Source organism: Notechis scutatus, chromosome Z, assembly GCF_049901735.1.
Source record: "Notechis scutatus isolate UNSWTSFEM ecotype Mainland chromosome Z, rNotScu1.2, whole genome shotgun sequence".
Taxonomy (NCBI): Eukaryota; Metazoa; Chordata; class Lepidosauria; order Squamata; family Elapidae; genus Notechis; species Notechis scutatus.
The window spans coordinates 125,358,768-125,372,982 of record NC_142025.1 but is presented as its reverse complement, the minus strand read 5'-3'; the positions used below and the strand labels follow the sequence as shown (position 1 = coordinate 125,372,982).

The 14,215-nt window shown below is 39.8% G+C and overlaps 1 protein-coding gene across 2 annotated transcripts; it reads right to left on the bottom strand.

The window, feature by feature from the left end:
- Positions 1 to 2,324: 2,324 nt before the first annotated feature.
- On the bottom strand, positions 2,325 to 11,151 carry LOC113425320 (C-type lectin-like). Of its 2 annotated transcripts, none has more exons than XM_087948201.1 (5): positions 11,049 to 11,122; positions 10,782 to 10,873; positions 8,359 to 8,499; positions 3,022 to 3,130; positions 2,325 to 2,392 (listed from the first exon to the last, which is right to left on the bottom strand). In XM_087948201.1, the coding sequence occupies exons 1-5, from the start codon at positions 11,113 to 11,115 to the stop codon at positions 2,325 to 2,327; spliced, it is 477 nt and encodes a 158-aa protein (XP_087804327.1). In that variant the 5' UTR covers positions 11,116 to 11,122. The 2 variants fall into 2 exon arrangements, with proteins under 2 accessions (XP_087804327.1, XP_026543201.1); XM_026687416.2 differs by lacking the exons at positions 2,325 to 2,392; positions 3,022 to 3,130 and adding exons at positions 5,956 to 6,165; positions 7,140 to 7,254 and having other exon boundaries at positions 11,049 to 11,151.
- Between the last annotated feature and the right edge of the window lie 3,064 nt (positions 11,152 to 14,215).

Genomic DNA, 14,215 nt, shown 5'->3' with positions numbered 1-14,215 from the left:
ACAACAGCGACCAGAGACGAGATGGCACCCCCCCCCCAGGCCCAGGGACCGCCAAGCCGAGAGCCGCTGGAACCGGGACAGACGGGGCTGATGGGACAGCGAGAACCGGCAGAGAGAGGAAACCCACCAGACGGTCGTCATCGGCCATTCATCGAGCTCAGACATCCGGAAGGTATACGTGGAAGTGGGCATCGAGGGCAAGCCATGCAAAATGGAGGTGGACTCCGGGTCCTACCTCTCCATGGTCGCATGGCGGGAAATCAAGTGCCTGGTGCCCGAAATCCACAAGAGGGGGTTGGAAAGCCAGAAGTTAATCCTTAAGGACTACCAATGAAACCGCATCCCGGTAGTCGGAACAGGACACTTTGAAATCACTTTCAAAGGGCGCACAGCAAGACTTCCCTGACCGTCGTGGACCGAGACCGACCCAGCCTATTGGGACTACAGTGGTTCGCGCCGCTTGGGATCGAAGTAACGGGCATCGACCACATCGCAGAGGCAGATTGGGAAGAGCAACTCGCAAGGGACTTCCAGGAAGTGTTCGATGGCACCTTAGGCAAGTACCGAGGGCCCCCTATCTCCTTCAGCCTAGACCCCAGCATTCCCCCAAGACACCTAAAACCACGGTGGGTACCCTTCGCACTCCGCCCCAAGATAGATGAGCAGGTAGACAAGCTCATCAAACAAGGGGTCTTAGAGCCAACCGATCACGCCCGGTGGGAGACCCCCATAGTCACCCCAGTCAAGCCCGATGGGTCGGTGAGAATCTGTGGGGACTATAAGGCCACCCTAAACTGCGCCTTACAACAAAGCGCCTACCCCGTCCCAGTAGTGCAGCACCTCCTACACTCACTGGGGGGAGGCAAGGTTTTCGCGAAACTCGACCTGGCACAAGCCTACCAACAATTGCCGGTCGACGCAGAAACCGCCGAGGCGCAAACCATAGTAACCCACCGGGGGGCTTTTCGCTGCAAGAGGCTCCAGTTCGGAGTCAGCGTAGTGCCAGGAATTTTCCAGAGCCTCATGGAGAGACTCCTGCAAGGAATCAAGGGGGTGGTGCCCTACTTCGACGACGTGCTGGTGTCAGCAGCCAATCAAAAAGAACTGGAGGGTCGCCTGAGGGAGGTGCTACAAAAATTCAAAAACGCCGGGCTAAAAGTCAAAAAAGAAAAATGCCAGCTGTACACTGAGAGGGTCGAGTTCCTGGGGTATCTCCTAGACCGGCACGGGATTCACCCAACCGGAAAAAAAATCAGAGCCATCAAAGAAGCCCCCAGGCCAAAGAATAAAACGGAACTGCAGGCATTTCTGGGACTGATCAATTTCTATAATGTTTTCCTACCCCAAAAGGCGACCGCGGCGGAACCGTTGCATAGGCTGCTGGATAAAACAGCCACCTGGACCTGGGGGAACGTGTGGAAGCTGCTTTCAACAGAACCAAGGACCTGCTCACATCGGATGCCATCCTCATCCAATACAACGAGACCCTACCATTAGCAGTCACATGCGACGCATCACCTTTCGGCGTCGGAGCAGTCCTCAGCCACACTCTCCCCGATGGAAAAGAAGCACCCATCGCTTTCTTTTCAAGAACCCTCTCAAAACCAGAAAGAAATTACAGCCAGCTCGACAAAGAGGTTCTGGCAATCGTCGCCGCCATCAAGAGGTTCCACGAGTACCTCTATGGCAGGACCTTTACTGTCATCACCGACCACAAGCCGCTGCTGACTATAACAATATAAGAGCAAACAACAGATACAAACTCAAGGTTAATCGCACCAAACTTGATTGCAGGAAATATGACTTCAGCAACAGAGTAGTCAATGTTTGGAATACTTTACCTGACTCTGTGGTTTCTTCCCCAAACCCCAAAAACTTTAACCTTAGACTGTCTATTATTGACCTCACCCCTTTCCTAAAAGGTCTGTAGGGGGTGTGCATAAGTGCACCAACATGCCTACCGTCCCTGTCCTATTGTTTCTTTTATTTTTCTTATATGTATCCATTTATTTATAACTATGTTTTTACTTATACCTATTATCTTGTAAGCAATTGCCAAACCAAATAAAATAAAAATAAAAAAATAAAAATATATTCAGAAATGTAGTATATATGTGTTGCAGAAAATTTATTCATATTGCATTTGCTACTGAGAAAAGTCGGGGGAATGGGGTAAAGGTGAAGTTATCTATTCTAAGAGGAAATGTTGGATAGGGATGGAGATCTGGTCTGTCATTCATTCAGAATGACAGGGTGCCAATCAAATCCACAGGTATTTCATCGCTGATTCTAGTTGCATCCCAGCTGCAGTAGTCCAGATGGCTCTAGAGTTGGTACTTACAGATATAGGCATTCAACCTGCTACAGAATAGATCATTCCACTGTTTAAAACCTAAAAGGCCAAAGATAAGACAGAAGTTACTTCTTAATTCCTTCAACAGCAGTCTGGAAAATATTGCCATTCTTTATGTTGCATGGGAAATTTCCATTGGCTCCAATGGAATTTCCCACGAAAAGCAAAGCAAATGTTGACTTGTAGAAATAAATGGAGAACTGAACACAATTATTGATATTCTGCCCTCCCTCCACTCCCCAAAAATGAATTGTCATTATAAAATTCATCACAGAAAGAGATCTAGGATTCAGGGGAGGAGAGAGGAGGGGAGGGGAAGGGAGAGGGGAGAGGGGAGGGGAGAGGACAGGAGGGGAGCTTTCTCCAGTCTTCTCCATCCCACTGCTTTCAAGATTTGTTGGCCATCCATTCTCAGTATTCCATTGAGGCCTACTCTGATGCATCTGGTGGGTATCAGTTTTGGAAAGATTAAATTATATCTGGAGAAGAGTTATTCAGCTTTGCACTCATGAAAAACTATTTATGGAAAACTCCATGAAATATATTGACTCCATTCCTCTGACTTATGGGATGACTCGAAGTCTAACACACAAACCCTTGTATTCCTGATGGCTCTGGCTTGAAAATATGATTCATCAGAAACCACCAGATGAGAAGTGTTGGCTTACCAGTTGTCAGCTCCACACAGTGCTCATTCTGATATACGTTATTTGGCTCGCCTTCCTTCCACGCTTCGTAATTGAAGACAGATTCATCAGCCCATTTCCATCGCCTTTTCTGTTGACAAAAGACAGACTATGATCACATGTTAAGAAGGTAATTAACCTCTTGAGATGATAAACTATATGGATTAGCTTGAAGAGTTGACAAGTGGGCAGCTCTTAGATACTGGCTGTGATTAACAAATTCAGGTCCTGGTAGGGGGCGGAGCTGGCGTCGCGATGATACGGCATGCGATCTTGGAGGTCTGAGATCGCTGCCGATATCTTTGCTCCTGGACGGTCCTATCGGATCTAAACCATCCTGAAGAGATGGTGAAGGTGAAGAGCGCATCCTGTTGATCCCAGGGATACTGCAAAGTCCCTGGTAGATCCAGGAGAAGCTCTTCTTGCCAGCAGCAAAGAGGCAGCCATTAAAGCTGCTGAAGTTGGGACAGCTCCGAAACGGAAGAGAAGCAGAAAGAGAGAGTGTGCCGGTTTGGTGAGAACTTTTTTTTACTCTAAGATCTGAAAGGACACCCTAAGGAAAAGAAAGAATCTGCAAAAGTTTTGACAGAAGTGATTAAGCGGTGATTTTAAACAGGAATGTCAAAGTAATGTTTTGTTTTGTTTTTCTCATTGCTGGATTTTCTATAAACGATCTTGTATTTTGAAACTGGACTGGTTTTTTCATTCATATTTATTTTTTTTTCTTCTCCTTTTGATTTTGTAATATTTTTAGGCTAGAGGCCCCCTTTAGTTAATTCTTTTTTTAAAAAATATATATATATATTTTTTTATTAATTCTCATTATATCCTGCTCGGAAAAGGAGGGGGAAAGTGAGAGCAAAGAAACTTTGTAACACTGCCAACTAGAGGCTTGAAAATATTCTTTTCCCTGTGACCAGACAAAGCTGAGAAAGAAAGAACTGAGACTCTTTTTCAAGGACATTGCTATTTGATAAGATAGAGGGAAAAGCATGGGAGAGTATTATTGCAGGTGCTCTTCTGGGTTTCTATCAACTGCTGGAGTCTGGTGTTGAAACCTAGGGGGGGAAAGGTGATAATTTTTTGGAGAAGAGAGCTATAATAAGAGCCTTGGATAATTAAACAAAGTGCAGTGTGCTCTTTTTACTTTTTCTAAGTTGTGCTATCCCTCCTCACCAGCTTTATTGTATTCCATTTTATCTTTTTTTTTTTTTTCTTGTAATAACTATCTGGGTTTTTGGCTTTGTTGGAGCTTGTCTTTGTTTTCCTTTTTTTCTTTGGAAGTCCAATCTCTACATTTGCTTTTTATTTTTATTTTTATCATTATTATTGGGCTTCTTTTTTCTACTATTTTTATTTTGAACTATAATTGGTTACTTCACAATTGGATTAAGGTTTAGAAGAACCTGAAGATTTTGAATTGCTTAAAATGAGTAGGAAATTTACAGCTTCTGGTTCTTCAACTTCTACTTCTTCCTCTCCACCATCTGGAGGACAACGTTCAATACAGACAATGTTAAAGCAAGAAAAAGAACAAGAAAAAGTAACTTTGCAGATGATTATGCAGGAATTCAAAATATTCAAGCAAGATCAGAGAATATTGAAAAGAGAATAGAAAACATTGAACAAAATTGGGCCACCATCTCCACCATCTGAAAGGGATGGGTGGGGCTTCAGCAACATTCACTCTAAAGACGAAATATGCTTAAGCTGACCAGGCTGTTTATTGTTTGCTGTAAGGAGGCAAATTGCTGGGAGGCAGAGGCAGAATTCTTATTTCTTGTTTTCCTCCCCAAAAGCTAGGTGCATCTTATAGTCTGGAGTGTCTTATAGTGCAAAAAATACAGTACTAGTCAATGTTTCCAAACCTGGAACATAAATGTATATTTACTCAGAGGCTACTCACTTTGTACATGATGTGGCTAATTCACAAGTCAATCTAAATACATTTCCCTGCCTGCTCGAGACTATTATTAGTATTAAAAACCAAGATTTATTCCTTAAAAAATTACCAGTGAAAGTAGAAAGCATATAGAAAGTAGAAAGGAATGGAGGCCTGGAAGATCATTTATTCATTCTTTCATTCATTCATTCATTTATATTTTCAATTTTTTTATTACTTCTCCTTCAGAGAAGGGCAGTGAAGTTGTATCTCCATGTCAATTATTTAGGATCTCCCCCTGCTGACCCAGAACTTTCACAAAATAACAACAACAGATAGGCACCTGCCATATAACACCCCAGATTTAACAATGATAAGAAAGACAAAAAAAAGTCTAAATAGCAGATGTGGCAGTGCCTGGAGACAGTAGAAGAGAAGAGAAAGAACTGGAGAAAATAACAAAATAGAAATAGAATGACTGTGGCATAGGCAAGCAAGAGTATTTGAGTGTAATCCCAAAACAATTGGCACACCACTTGAATACTGGCAAAAAGTATCTGAAGTATTTGAGCAGTTTGGGGCTCAACCCTAAAGGTTGAATTCCCTTCTCCTGGATGTGCAAGATTTAACTAACCACTACTTTTGGGTAATGCATCAATTTAGAAAATATTTATATTCTGCCTTCTTTTTTCCACTAGTTCAGCAGTGTCAGGAAGAGTTAAAACAAGTACAAGACAGTGTGTCTTTAAGCACAATGCCATGACAGCCATCTTATCCATGTTCACCTTGCCACAGAAGCTACAATTCTGACTCTACCCATTTTCTATTTGAACCTGCCTACTTTCCCTCACATTCTAACAGGCTCAATTGAAGCATCTGAATTCAAAACAATGGTCCCCTCTTGTTCAATAATGAAAACAATACAGCAAGAATGATATAAGAATTGGGATGTGTTTATTTGCATGACACTGTGGTTGATAAGAGTCACGAGAAGAAGGAGAGATCCAAGTCATCTCTTCTGAAAAAGGGTTTTGAAAGGAGATAGATGAGAGCTGGACTTCCGTACTATAAGGTGGAGGGTGGTAATGAATGACATAAAAGAGGCATCCACAAAGTATCCTGGTTTATCATCATCTGCTCCAATGGCATCTTCACAAGCAGTGAGTACAGATGTCTCTACAGTTCATGCTTGCAGATGTAGGCATTGAGTTTCTGGCATGGGGAATCATTCCACTCTTTAAAACCTAATACACAAAAGACAAGATATCTGATATTTCGTGTCCTAGCCATTCATTTTTGAAGATATACGGATGAGATGTCCTTGAGATGGACAGTCATTTGGAACATTTAAAATTACTGTACTTCCTTGAATATTCACTGGGTTGCCTAAAACATCTTCTGTGAAATACATATCCCATCCATTGGTCTAGGTCAACTTGCTGCAGCCAACTCTCTGCAGGACAAGAGTTGTCTCAAAGAAATGGTGGGATTGAATCATTAAAGAAAGCATGCAAAAAATGAAATGCAAATGACAAAAATTAAAATGTTTTAATTATTTTAAATAATTAAATTGAGTTGTTCAGTTTAATTTGTCCCATGGCAAGTTGACTGTGCTGGCCATTGCAATTTTGCTCTGGAAAGCTGGCAATGGCAAGTTGGCTGTGGCAAGTTGTCCCGTTCCAGCAACTCATGGTAATTATTTTTGCCAATAACCAGAAAATGCCCACTGACATGTATCACCAAACACAGGTGAAACTCAAAAAATTAGAATATCATGCAAAAGTTCATTTATTTCAGTAATGCAACTTAAAAGGTGAAACTAATATATGAGATAGACTCATTATATGCAAAGCAAGATAGTATATTAGTTTCACCTTTTAAGTTGTATTACTGAAATAAATGAACTTTTGCACAATATTCTAATTTTTTGAGTTTCACCTGTACAGTTACACAAATTTTTGAGGGAAGAAAGAAAAAGACCTTTTCAGGTTTTAACTTGGTAGCCACAAACAAATTTGTACAATGAAGCTATGTTATAAATCTGAGCAATGTAAAATGTCTCCAAGCTAACCAAGTGGTTTATTAAACTGATAAGATGAAAACTAAGCTTTTGAACTTGGATGAGAACCATGATGGGCTTAGCCACCAGGAAATTAAGTGAGAAGCCTGGATGGTCACATTTCTATTTATTTCTCGACTGTGAGAATCACTGACCTACCTGTAGAAAGTCTCAGCTCCACACAGTGCTCAGCATTACCATAGTTGTCTGGCTGACTTTTCATCCAGGCTTTGTAGTTATAAGTTGATTCATCAGCCCACCTCCATTTTCCAGTCTGTTGAACAAAAGCAGAGCAGATGAAATGGATAAGGAAGTTAAACTGACTCTTAGATTCCACTGATTATGATCAGGAAAGCTACAAAGATTGGCTACAAATAGCAGTTAATTATAACCAATGTTAGGTATTGACTATGGTGAATAGAGTAGACAATGGCCTCCACAACTTCTGTAGTAGTTAACTTGGTAATATTGAAAGCATCTTGCAAAGAGTGATTTGCTTTAAAGAAATAACCATCACTTCAAAAGAAAGAAAAGAACTCTTCAGGTTCTGTTCATTTATTTTCCTCTTATTCCCAGATTTTCTCAATGCCACTTAGTCACCATCACTGCAAACATGAAAGCTTCGTACTACCACAGTTATTGTCTACACAGACTTCAGAGAGTAATTAGGACTTCAGAAAAAACAATTACTACCAACCTGCCTTCCACTGATGACCTGTATACTGCACGAGTCAAAAAGAAGGCTGTGAAAATATTTACAGACCCCTCACATCCTGGACATAAACTGTTTCAATTCCTTCCCTCAAAATGACGCTATAGAGCACTGCACACCAGAACAACTAGACACAAGAACAGTTTTTTCCAGAACACCATCACCCTGCTAAACAAATAATTCCTTCAACACTGTCAAACTATTTACAAAGTCTGCACTACTATTACTATTAATCTTCTCATCACTCCTTATGTGCATCTCCTCCCACTTGTGACTGTATGACTGTAACCTTGTTGTTTGTATCCTAACAATTTTTATTGACTGTTTCCTAGTATGATTTGATTGCTTATGGGTACCCTATGACTATTATTAAGTGTTGTACCTTATGATTCTTGACTCTTGATGAATGTATCTTTTCTTTTATGTACACTGAGAGCATTTGCACCAAGTCAAATTCCTTGTGTGTCCAATCACACTTGGCCAATAAAGGATTCTATTCTATTCTATACTGAGATGTCTATGTATATATCTTTTTTCCTCTTGCACACCACTTATAGAAACTACAACTTAATTTGTGAAATTATTGGGATTTAATCAGGCAAGTAATCAAGGAAAATAGGAATGGCACAGTCACAGATTGTTCAAAATGGAAGAAGAGAAGTTCACCTGGCGGACATCCTGAAGACCAATCCAGACATTGCTTAATTCCTGTTGATAGGTGGAGATATGCTCAGCCACCAGAAGAGTCTCAGCTTTGGTGAGGATTGAGGTGAGATGAGCTCCACGGCCATAGCTCTGGCACTCAATCTTGGAGTTTAGAGGAAGAGAAAAGCAGATAGTCCTCTTGATAATCTTTCATATGCAACACTGGGATATAGCAGAGAAGCCTATAAATTTATATCCTAAAGATGCTTTTTCCAAGATGCCAGTTGCCTTTTGGAAAAAGCAACTTTGGGACAACCATGACCTGGATGACTGAAAATCTCCATAGGCATCTATCAATTAATATTTGTGCAATATTAATATATGCAGTACAGTAAAATGCCTACACTGAAGAATGTGTGTTAGTGGATTGTACAACACTGTTATTGCATCATCAATTTGTCAGATCAGTTCTGATCCTCTAAACTTGAAGTCCAACTTTCTACCCAGTGCATAAATCAAAATGAACACAGCCCTGAAAGAGGGCTGTCAATCAGAAGCACTCAATTAAACAGAATCCATCATCTTTTTAGGTTTCTAGGTCTCATATCTTTTTAGGTTTCTGAGCACTCATATCTAACTACTTTGGAATCTGCCTTCAAATCCAGTTACACTCTGAAATGAGAGTGAATTTGTCTTGGTGTCATCTGTGTGATACAGTTACTTGAAGAATTCTGCCCTCTACTCTTTTTGTCTGAAGGTTAAATATGATATCACTCTCCATAAGATTAGATTTTTAGTCCATTAATTATCCTCATTACATTTTCTGGATCCTTTCCAGACTATCTTAATTCTTTTTAAAATATAGTTGCCAGAACAGGAGACTCAATAATAATTTCATCAAAGCCAAATAAAAAGAAATAAAAACCTATCATTAGTTGGAAACAAGGCTTCTGTTGATACAACATAAAATGACGTTGCCTGTTTCTTTTTCCCAACCACATTACTGATTATATCCTGTCTGCAATCAGCTATTCCAACACTATGTAACCAATACAGTTATCTCCAGCCTATACTGTACATTTTGTTTCCTGAGGGGAAAAACTTTGCAACCTCGCTATTAAATTACACTATATTACTTTCATTGCATTTCATTGAGTTGAATTTTGAATTTCATTGATGCCTTCTAGGGTATTGTTATCTATGGATTGCTTTCCCATCCATCTTTTAAATGGTCTCCACCTTTGTTGAGCTTTCCCACCATATCTTTAATGAAATCATAAATAACAATAAACTATTCAGTACTTCTTGACTGGAGCATATACACGTATTTATAGGCTACTTCTTGTGCATATGATGTGGCTAATTCACAAGTCAATCCAAACAATTTCCTTGTGTGTGTGTTTTTTATACCATTGTTAGTTTTAAGTAAGACCAAGTCCTGATGCATAAAAATCTATCTTTGAAGGTAGAATGCATATATGGTAATGGAATCCTGTGGGATTTATTTATGAGATTATAACTGATTTTACCTCCAGCTCCGCCATGCAGAAATTCCCATTTTCAAAATAGGTACATTCAAGGCAGATTTTTTTTAAAATTAAGATGCAGCCGAATTGTCCAATCAAAGAACTTAAATGTTGATTATGCATATAAAAAAGAGACCAAGGTTTGATGTCATTCTTGCAGCCACAATTCTATTTTTTTTTAACTCTGTCATGGATACTTCTGTTGCCGGATAAAAGGAAGAGTGGCCAAACATTCTTGTTTGAACATGGGGTGTTGGAGGGAAAGTAGCCAAATTATGTTCACCTGATTCTGCCTCTTTTCATCCCCTTTCCATATCATCATGTCCTTAATACAGTGGTGGTTTTTTACCGGTTTGGCCCAGTTCTGCTGAGCCGGTAGCGGTGATGAGCAGCAGAGACCAAACCAGTTCTCTCTGCCGCTCTGCTGTTGGGCCCACCAGGGCTCCCATACCCACCTTTATCCTCTGCTTTTGAAGCACAGCTGCTTTGCATGGCACAGGAGAGAGCTGTGCGGCAGTTGCTGAAGTAACCAGGAAAGTGCAAGCTTGCAGCAGGTGAGTTGGAACGCCTCTGTGCCTGCGCAAAGTATGCAAAGCATGCCCACCAAGCCACACCCACCAAATCAGTGGTAAAACTTTTTGAATCCCACCACTGCCTTAATACCTCCAACTATCCAGAAAACCTGGAGAAGGAAACTCTAAAATTCTTCCATTGACCCGATTAAAGACCTGTGGAAGCCACAATGAAGTCTTAGAGACACACTAGTGGCTCATGGCTCACAGATCACCAATGATGTACATGATGAACGTTTGAATTCTTTGCTCTTCACTAGTGAGTAAATAGGATGAAAACACAGCTAAATCTAAATGCATGTATTATATATGATACCGATATGCCCTGACAAGAGATCTTTCTTACCTCAGCTTCTTGCCAGGTCAATTTATGATCAAAGTATGCATAACAGTTACCCTGATTTTGCAGCCATTCCCTGGCACAGGTGTCAGCTTCAGCTATATAGAGACACAAGGTTAGGCAAAATAGGCAGTTAGGCATTTGATGAGTATCTTTATTGTCCACTCTTAAAGAAAAAAAATTCTATTTGACCATACAGATAGTGTGGGAAAGGTCTATGGATCACAGTTTATTTGCTCTGAATACAAAATTGAATTGCCTTCAGAGGCTCACCTTCCAAGAAAGGATTGGCAATCAGAAGTCCAAGGAAACAAAGGCTGAAGTAGGTAAAAAGACCCATATTTTGGTTAACCTGCAAGGAGGAAACATCTGTAAGTTCAAGAATATCATGTGCAAAAAAGAAAAATACAAATTAGGTGAACTCTGTGCTCCATTTGGTTGGAACAGATAAGGAAAAACTTCACAAAAATTTGTTTTCTACTGTTACCAATTTGCAAACCAGGGCTTGCTGCAAATATAAGTGGACAAATTATATCGTGGGAAAGCAATCATAAAATTCCCACCCAAACAATGTGACTTTCCTGCTCACTGGTCATAATAAAGAATTTTAAGGGATTGGATCCCTTAAAATTAATGTGACCCATGTGTTTCACACATTACAATTTTAGATGTATACTGAAATTAGGTGAGTATGGAAGCCCTAGTTTCATATTTGTTATCCAAATCATCAATTATCATGGCCAGATTTGCAGCAAATTTATGAATTTCTGCCTCTATTGGAATTCTTATTAATTCTAATCCATCTTAAATGCTAAGCAGGACTAGAATGAGTTAGGATTTATACAAGAGCCCATTAGGGAAAACTCAATGCCATAAGTTAGTTTGGAAATCAGGATAAAAGAAAAATCCTCTGCCCCCCAAACAATAATGTCTTCCAAGCTATTATGAAAATAACACACGCTTATTTAATCATGTATTCATTTAGTGGAAATTTCCCTTTCTCACTCAGATTTCATGTTCTGCTCTTCCTAATGTTCCCTCAGTGGTCTTCACCAACCACAAAGGCCTGCACCAACCCTCTTAACAAAAGCCATATAGATCAACTCTTCAGCCATTCACCTTGTGATGATCTTCTCCTGGATGGATTGAAGTGGTGGACAGCTAAGTTGGATCCCTCTCGGATGCTCTCTTGCTTTCTGAGAGGCTGTTATATAAAGTCCAAATAGACATGGTGCAACCCCAGCGTGATCTCTGTCTTTCCAGGAAATACTGGTCTCCTTTTCTCAGTTTTGCATATTCAAGGTTAAGATGGAAAGGTTAGAAAGCAACCTATTGTACTGCTCAGGGCAAAAAGGGCAGTTCGGCTGCAACGGGGAAAGAATTATTGCAGAAAACATAACCTTTAAAAATGTCCTAGTTAGACGGAATTAACAGTAATCATAAGAAAACTTTCACAAATGTGTTTCCCTATAATTCCAGATAGCAGTTTGATTGCTAATTCATTTTTAAAAATGCACTTTTTAAAGTGCATTTTAATGGAGAGAGTTAGCACATTGAGCAGTACAGTTTTCTTGCTATGTTGTTTCTTTAAGTAATTTTATTTTCACTTTATGGTAATGGCTTTCTTAAATTGTGTCTGATTTTTCTGGTTTAATTTGTACCAATGGATCCTTGTTAGGTGATATTTCTGTTGTGATTTATATGAAGTTTGATTATTCACTCATAGGTAGGGGGATTTACTGTACTTTGTCTCAAAGCTTAGTAGCCACAAGGCAAGTAATTTCAGCTTAGAAATGAATTAATAATCCATTTTTTCCCTTAACCTAATTCATTTTTAGCTTTATTCTCTGTGGTTTCCAATTTTAGTTAGAGTTTATGTATTTAATGTTCACTATTCTCAGAAACCTGTTTCTAAATTTCTAATAAGATTTAGAAATCAATTAATAATAATCAATGAAAATGTTTTAGTAAATGGCATTTCTAAGTATGCCATTTATCTGAAAAGTAGATGTTAAACCCAGGTTAAAGCCCTATTTATCCTAAACGGAAATCTAAACTTATTTAAAATATTGCAAACTAAAATAATCCAAATAATAAATGCATTTACAGTTATATTAACTTTTATAGCATAAGTACACCTTGACTTATGACAAATCACTTAGCAACTATTCAATTATTCACTCAGCAACTATTACTGTTGGAAGTAAAATCTGGTCTGGTGCCAAGCTGGGAGAAAGACGCAGGAGAAATGAATTTGGAGGCAAGCTACAATTGGAAAGGAGGTCTCCATTTATTTAGGAATCAGAAGCAAAGTGACACAGCAATCGGTTCTGGGACAGCTGACAAAACAGTCTGGTGAGCTGATGAGTTTTTATGTGGTTCTAGGTCTTTGTGATTTAGCTCTCAGGTTCATTGTGAAATGTACTTTAATCTGTGTTTGAGTGTGCCCTTTTAATATTCTAATTGTTGTTGCCTGACTCCTATTGTGTCTGAGAGGACATGCCCTGTCCTTGGAGCTGGGTGGGGAATGTAGATCTCTACTTTTTAATTTTGTCTCTCTTTTTTTTAATTTTGATCAGTTCCAGCCTTCTGTGGAGGCTGTAGCTGAAGGTGTTTTGTTTATGAATGGACCAGTTTGTGAAACTAAATATCCATTCACAGGGGCTAGCTGCTTGAGTGGTTTTACTTCAGGGAAGCCTTTTCTCTTCCAGGGGGTTGGGCATTCAGGGGTGGGATTCTACCGGTTTGGACTCGTTCAGGAAAACCTGTAGTTCCAGTGAGTATTTGGCCCCACCCACTTGCTCCTGATCTTTCCTGTGCTTATTACCTGGTTTTTTAGCAGAGCTGATTCACACAGCAGAGCAATTTGCCTCAGCTGTTTTAATCACCAGAGCTGCAGTAGAAGATAAGTAATTCAGTTGAAAATGGGCTTTTTAAAATGTAGAGCACATGCACGAAGCACGTGCTCACCCGACCGGTTGTTATACTGGTTGAATCTCACCACTGTGGGCATTGCCTTCTTATATTAGAAAAGGGGTGTGTGGATTCTTCCTACATTACGATGGACCTCCCCAGGATACAAAAGACACAATCCGGATACAAAGTTCTGATAGCTGGCAGATGCCCCTCCCCATGGTCACATGATCAAATTTGGTAACTCAGCAAAAGGCCTTCATTTACATCCATTTGCAATGCCCCACAATCTTGTGGTCATTGTTTACAACAATTTTTTTTTGCGAGAAACTGCAATTTTCTTCTGTTTTCCAGCAAAAACCACCCATTGTGGGCAATGGGTTCACTTAACCACAGGGTTTGCTTTAACAACCATTGTGATTCACTTAATGATTGTGGTGATTCACTTAATAATCACTGCAAAAAGGTCATAAAGTCAGGTTCAGTCACATGGTGGCCTAATTAATGAAAAGCAAGACTCATGATTG

Coding starts and splice junctions, on each gene's coding strand:
- LOC113425320 (XM_026687416.2), bottom strand. CDS start 11,115: ATGGGTCTTTTTACCTACTTCAGCCTTTGTTTCCTTGGACTTCTGATT. Junction 7,255..8,358: donor GTCTTCAGGATGTCCGCCAG/GTGAACTTCTCT, acceptor TTTGTTCAACAG/ACTGGAAAATGGAGGTGGGC. Junction 6,166..7,139: donor GGAGCTGAGACTTTCTACAG/GTAGGTCAGTGA, acceptor TTTGTGTATTAG/GTTTTAAAGAGTGGAATGAT.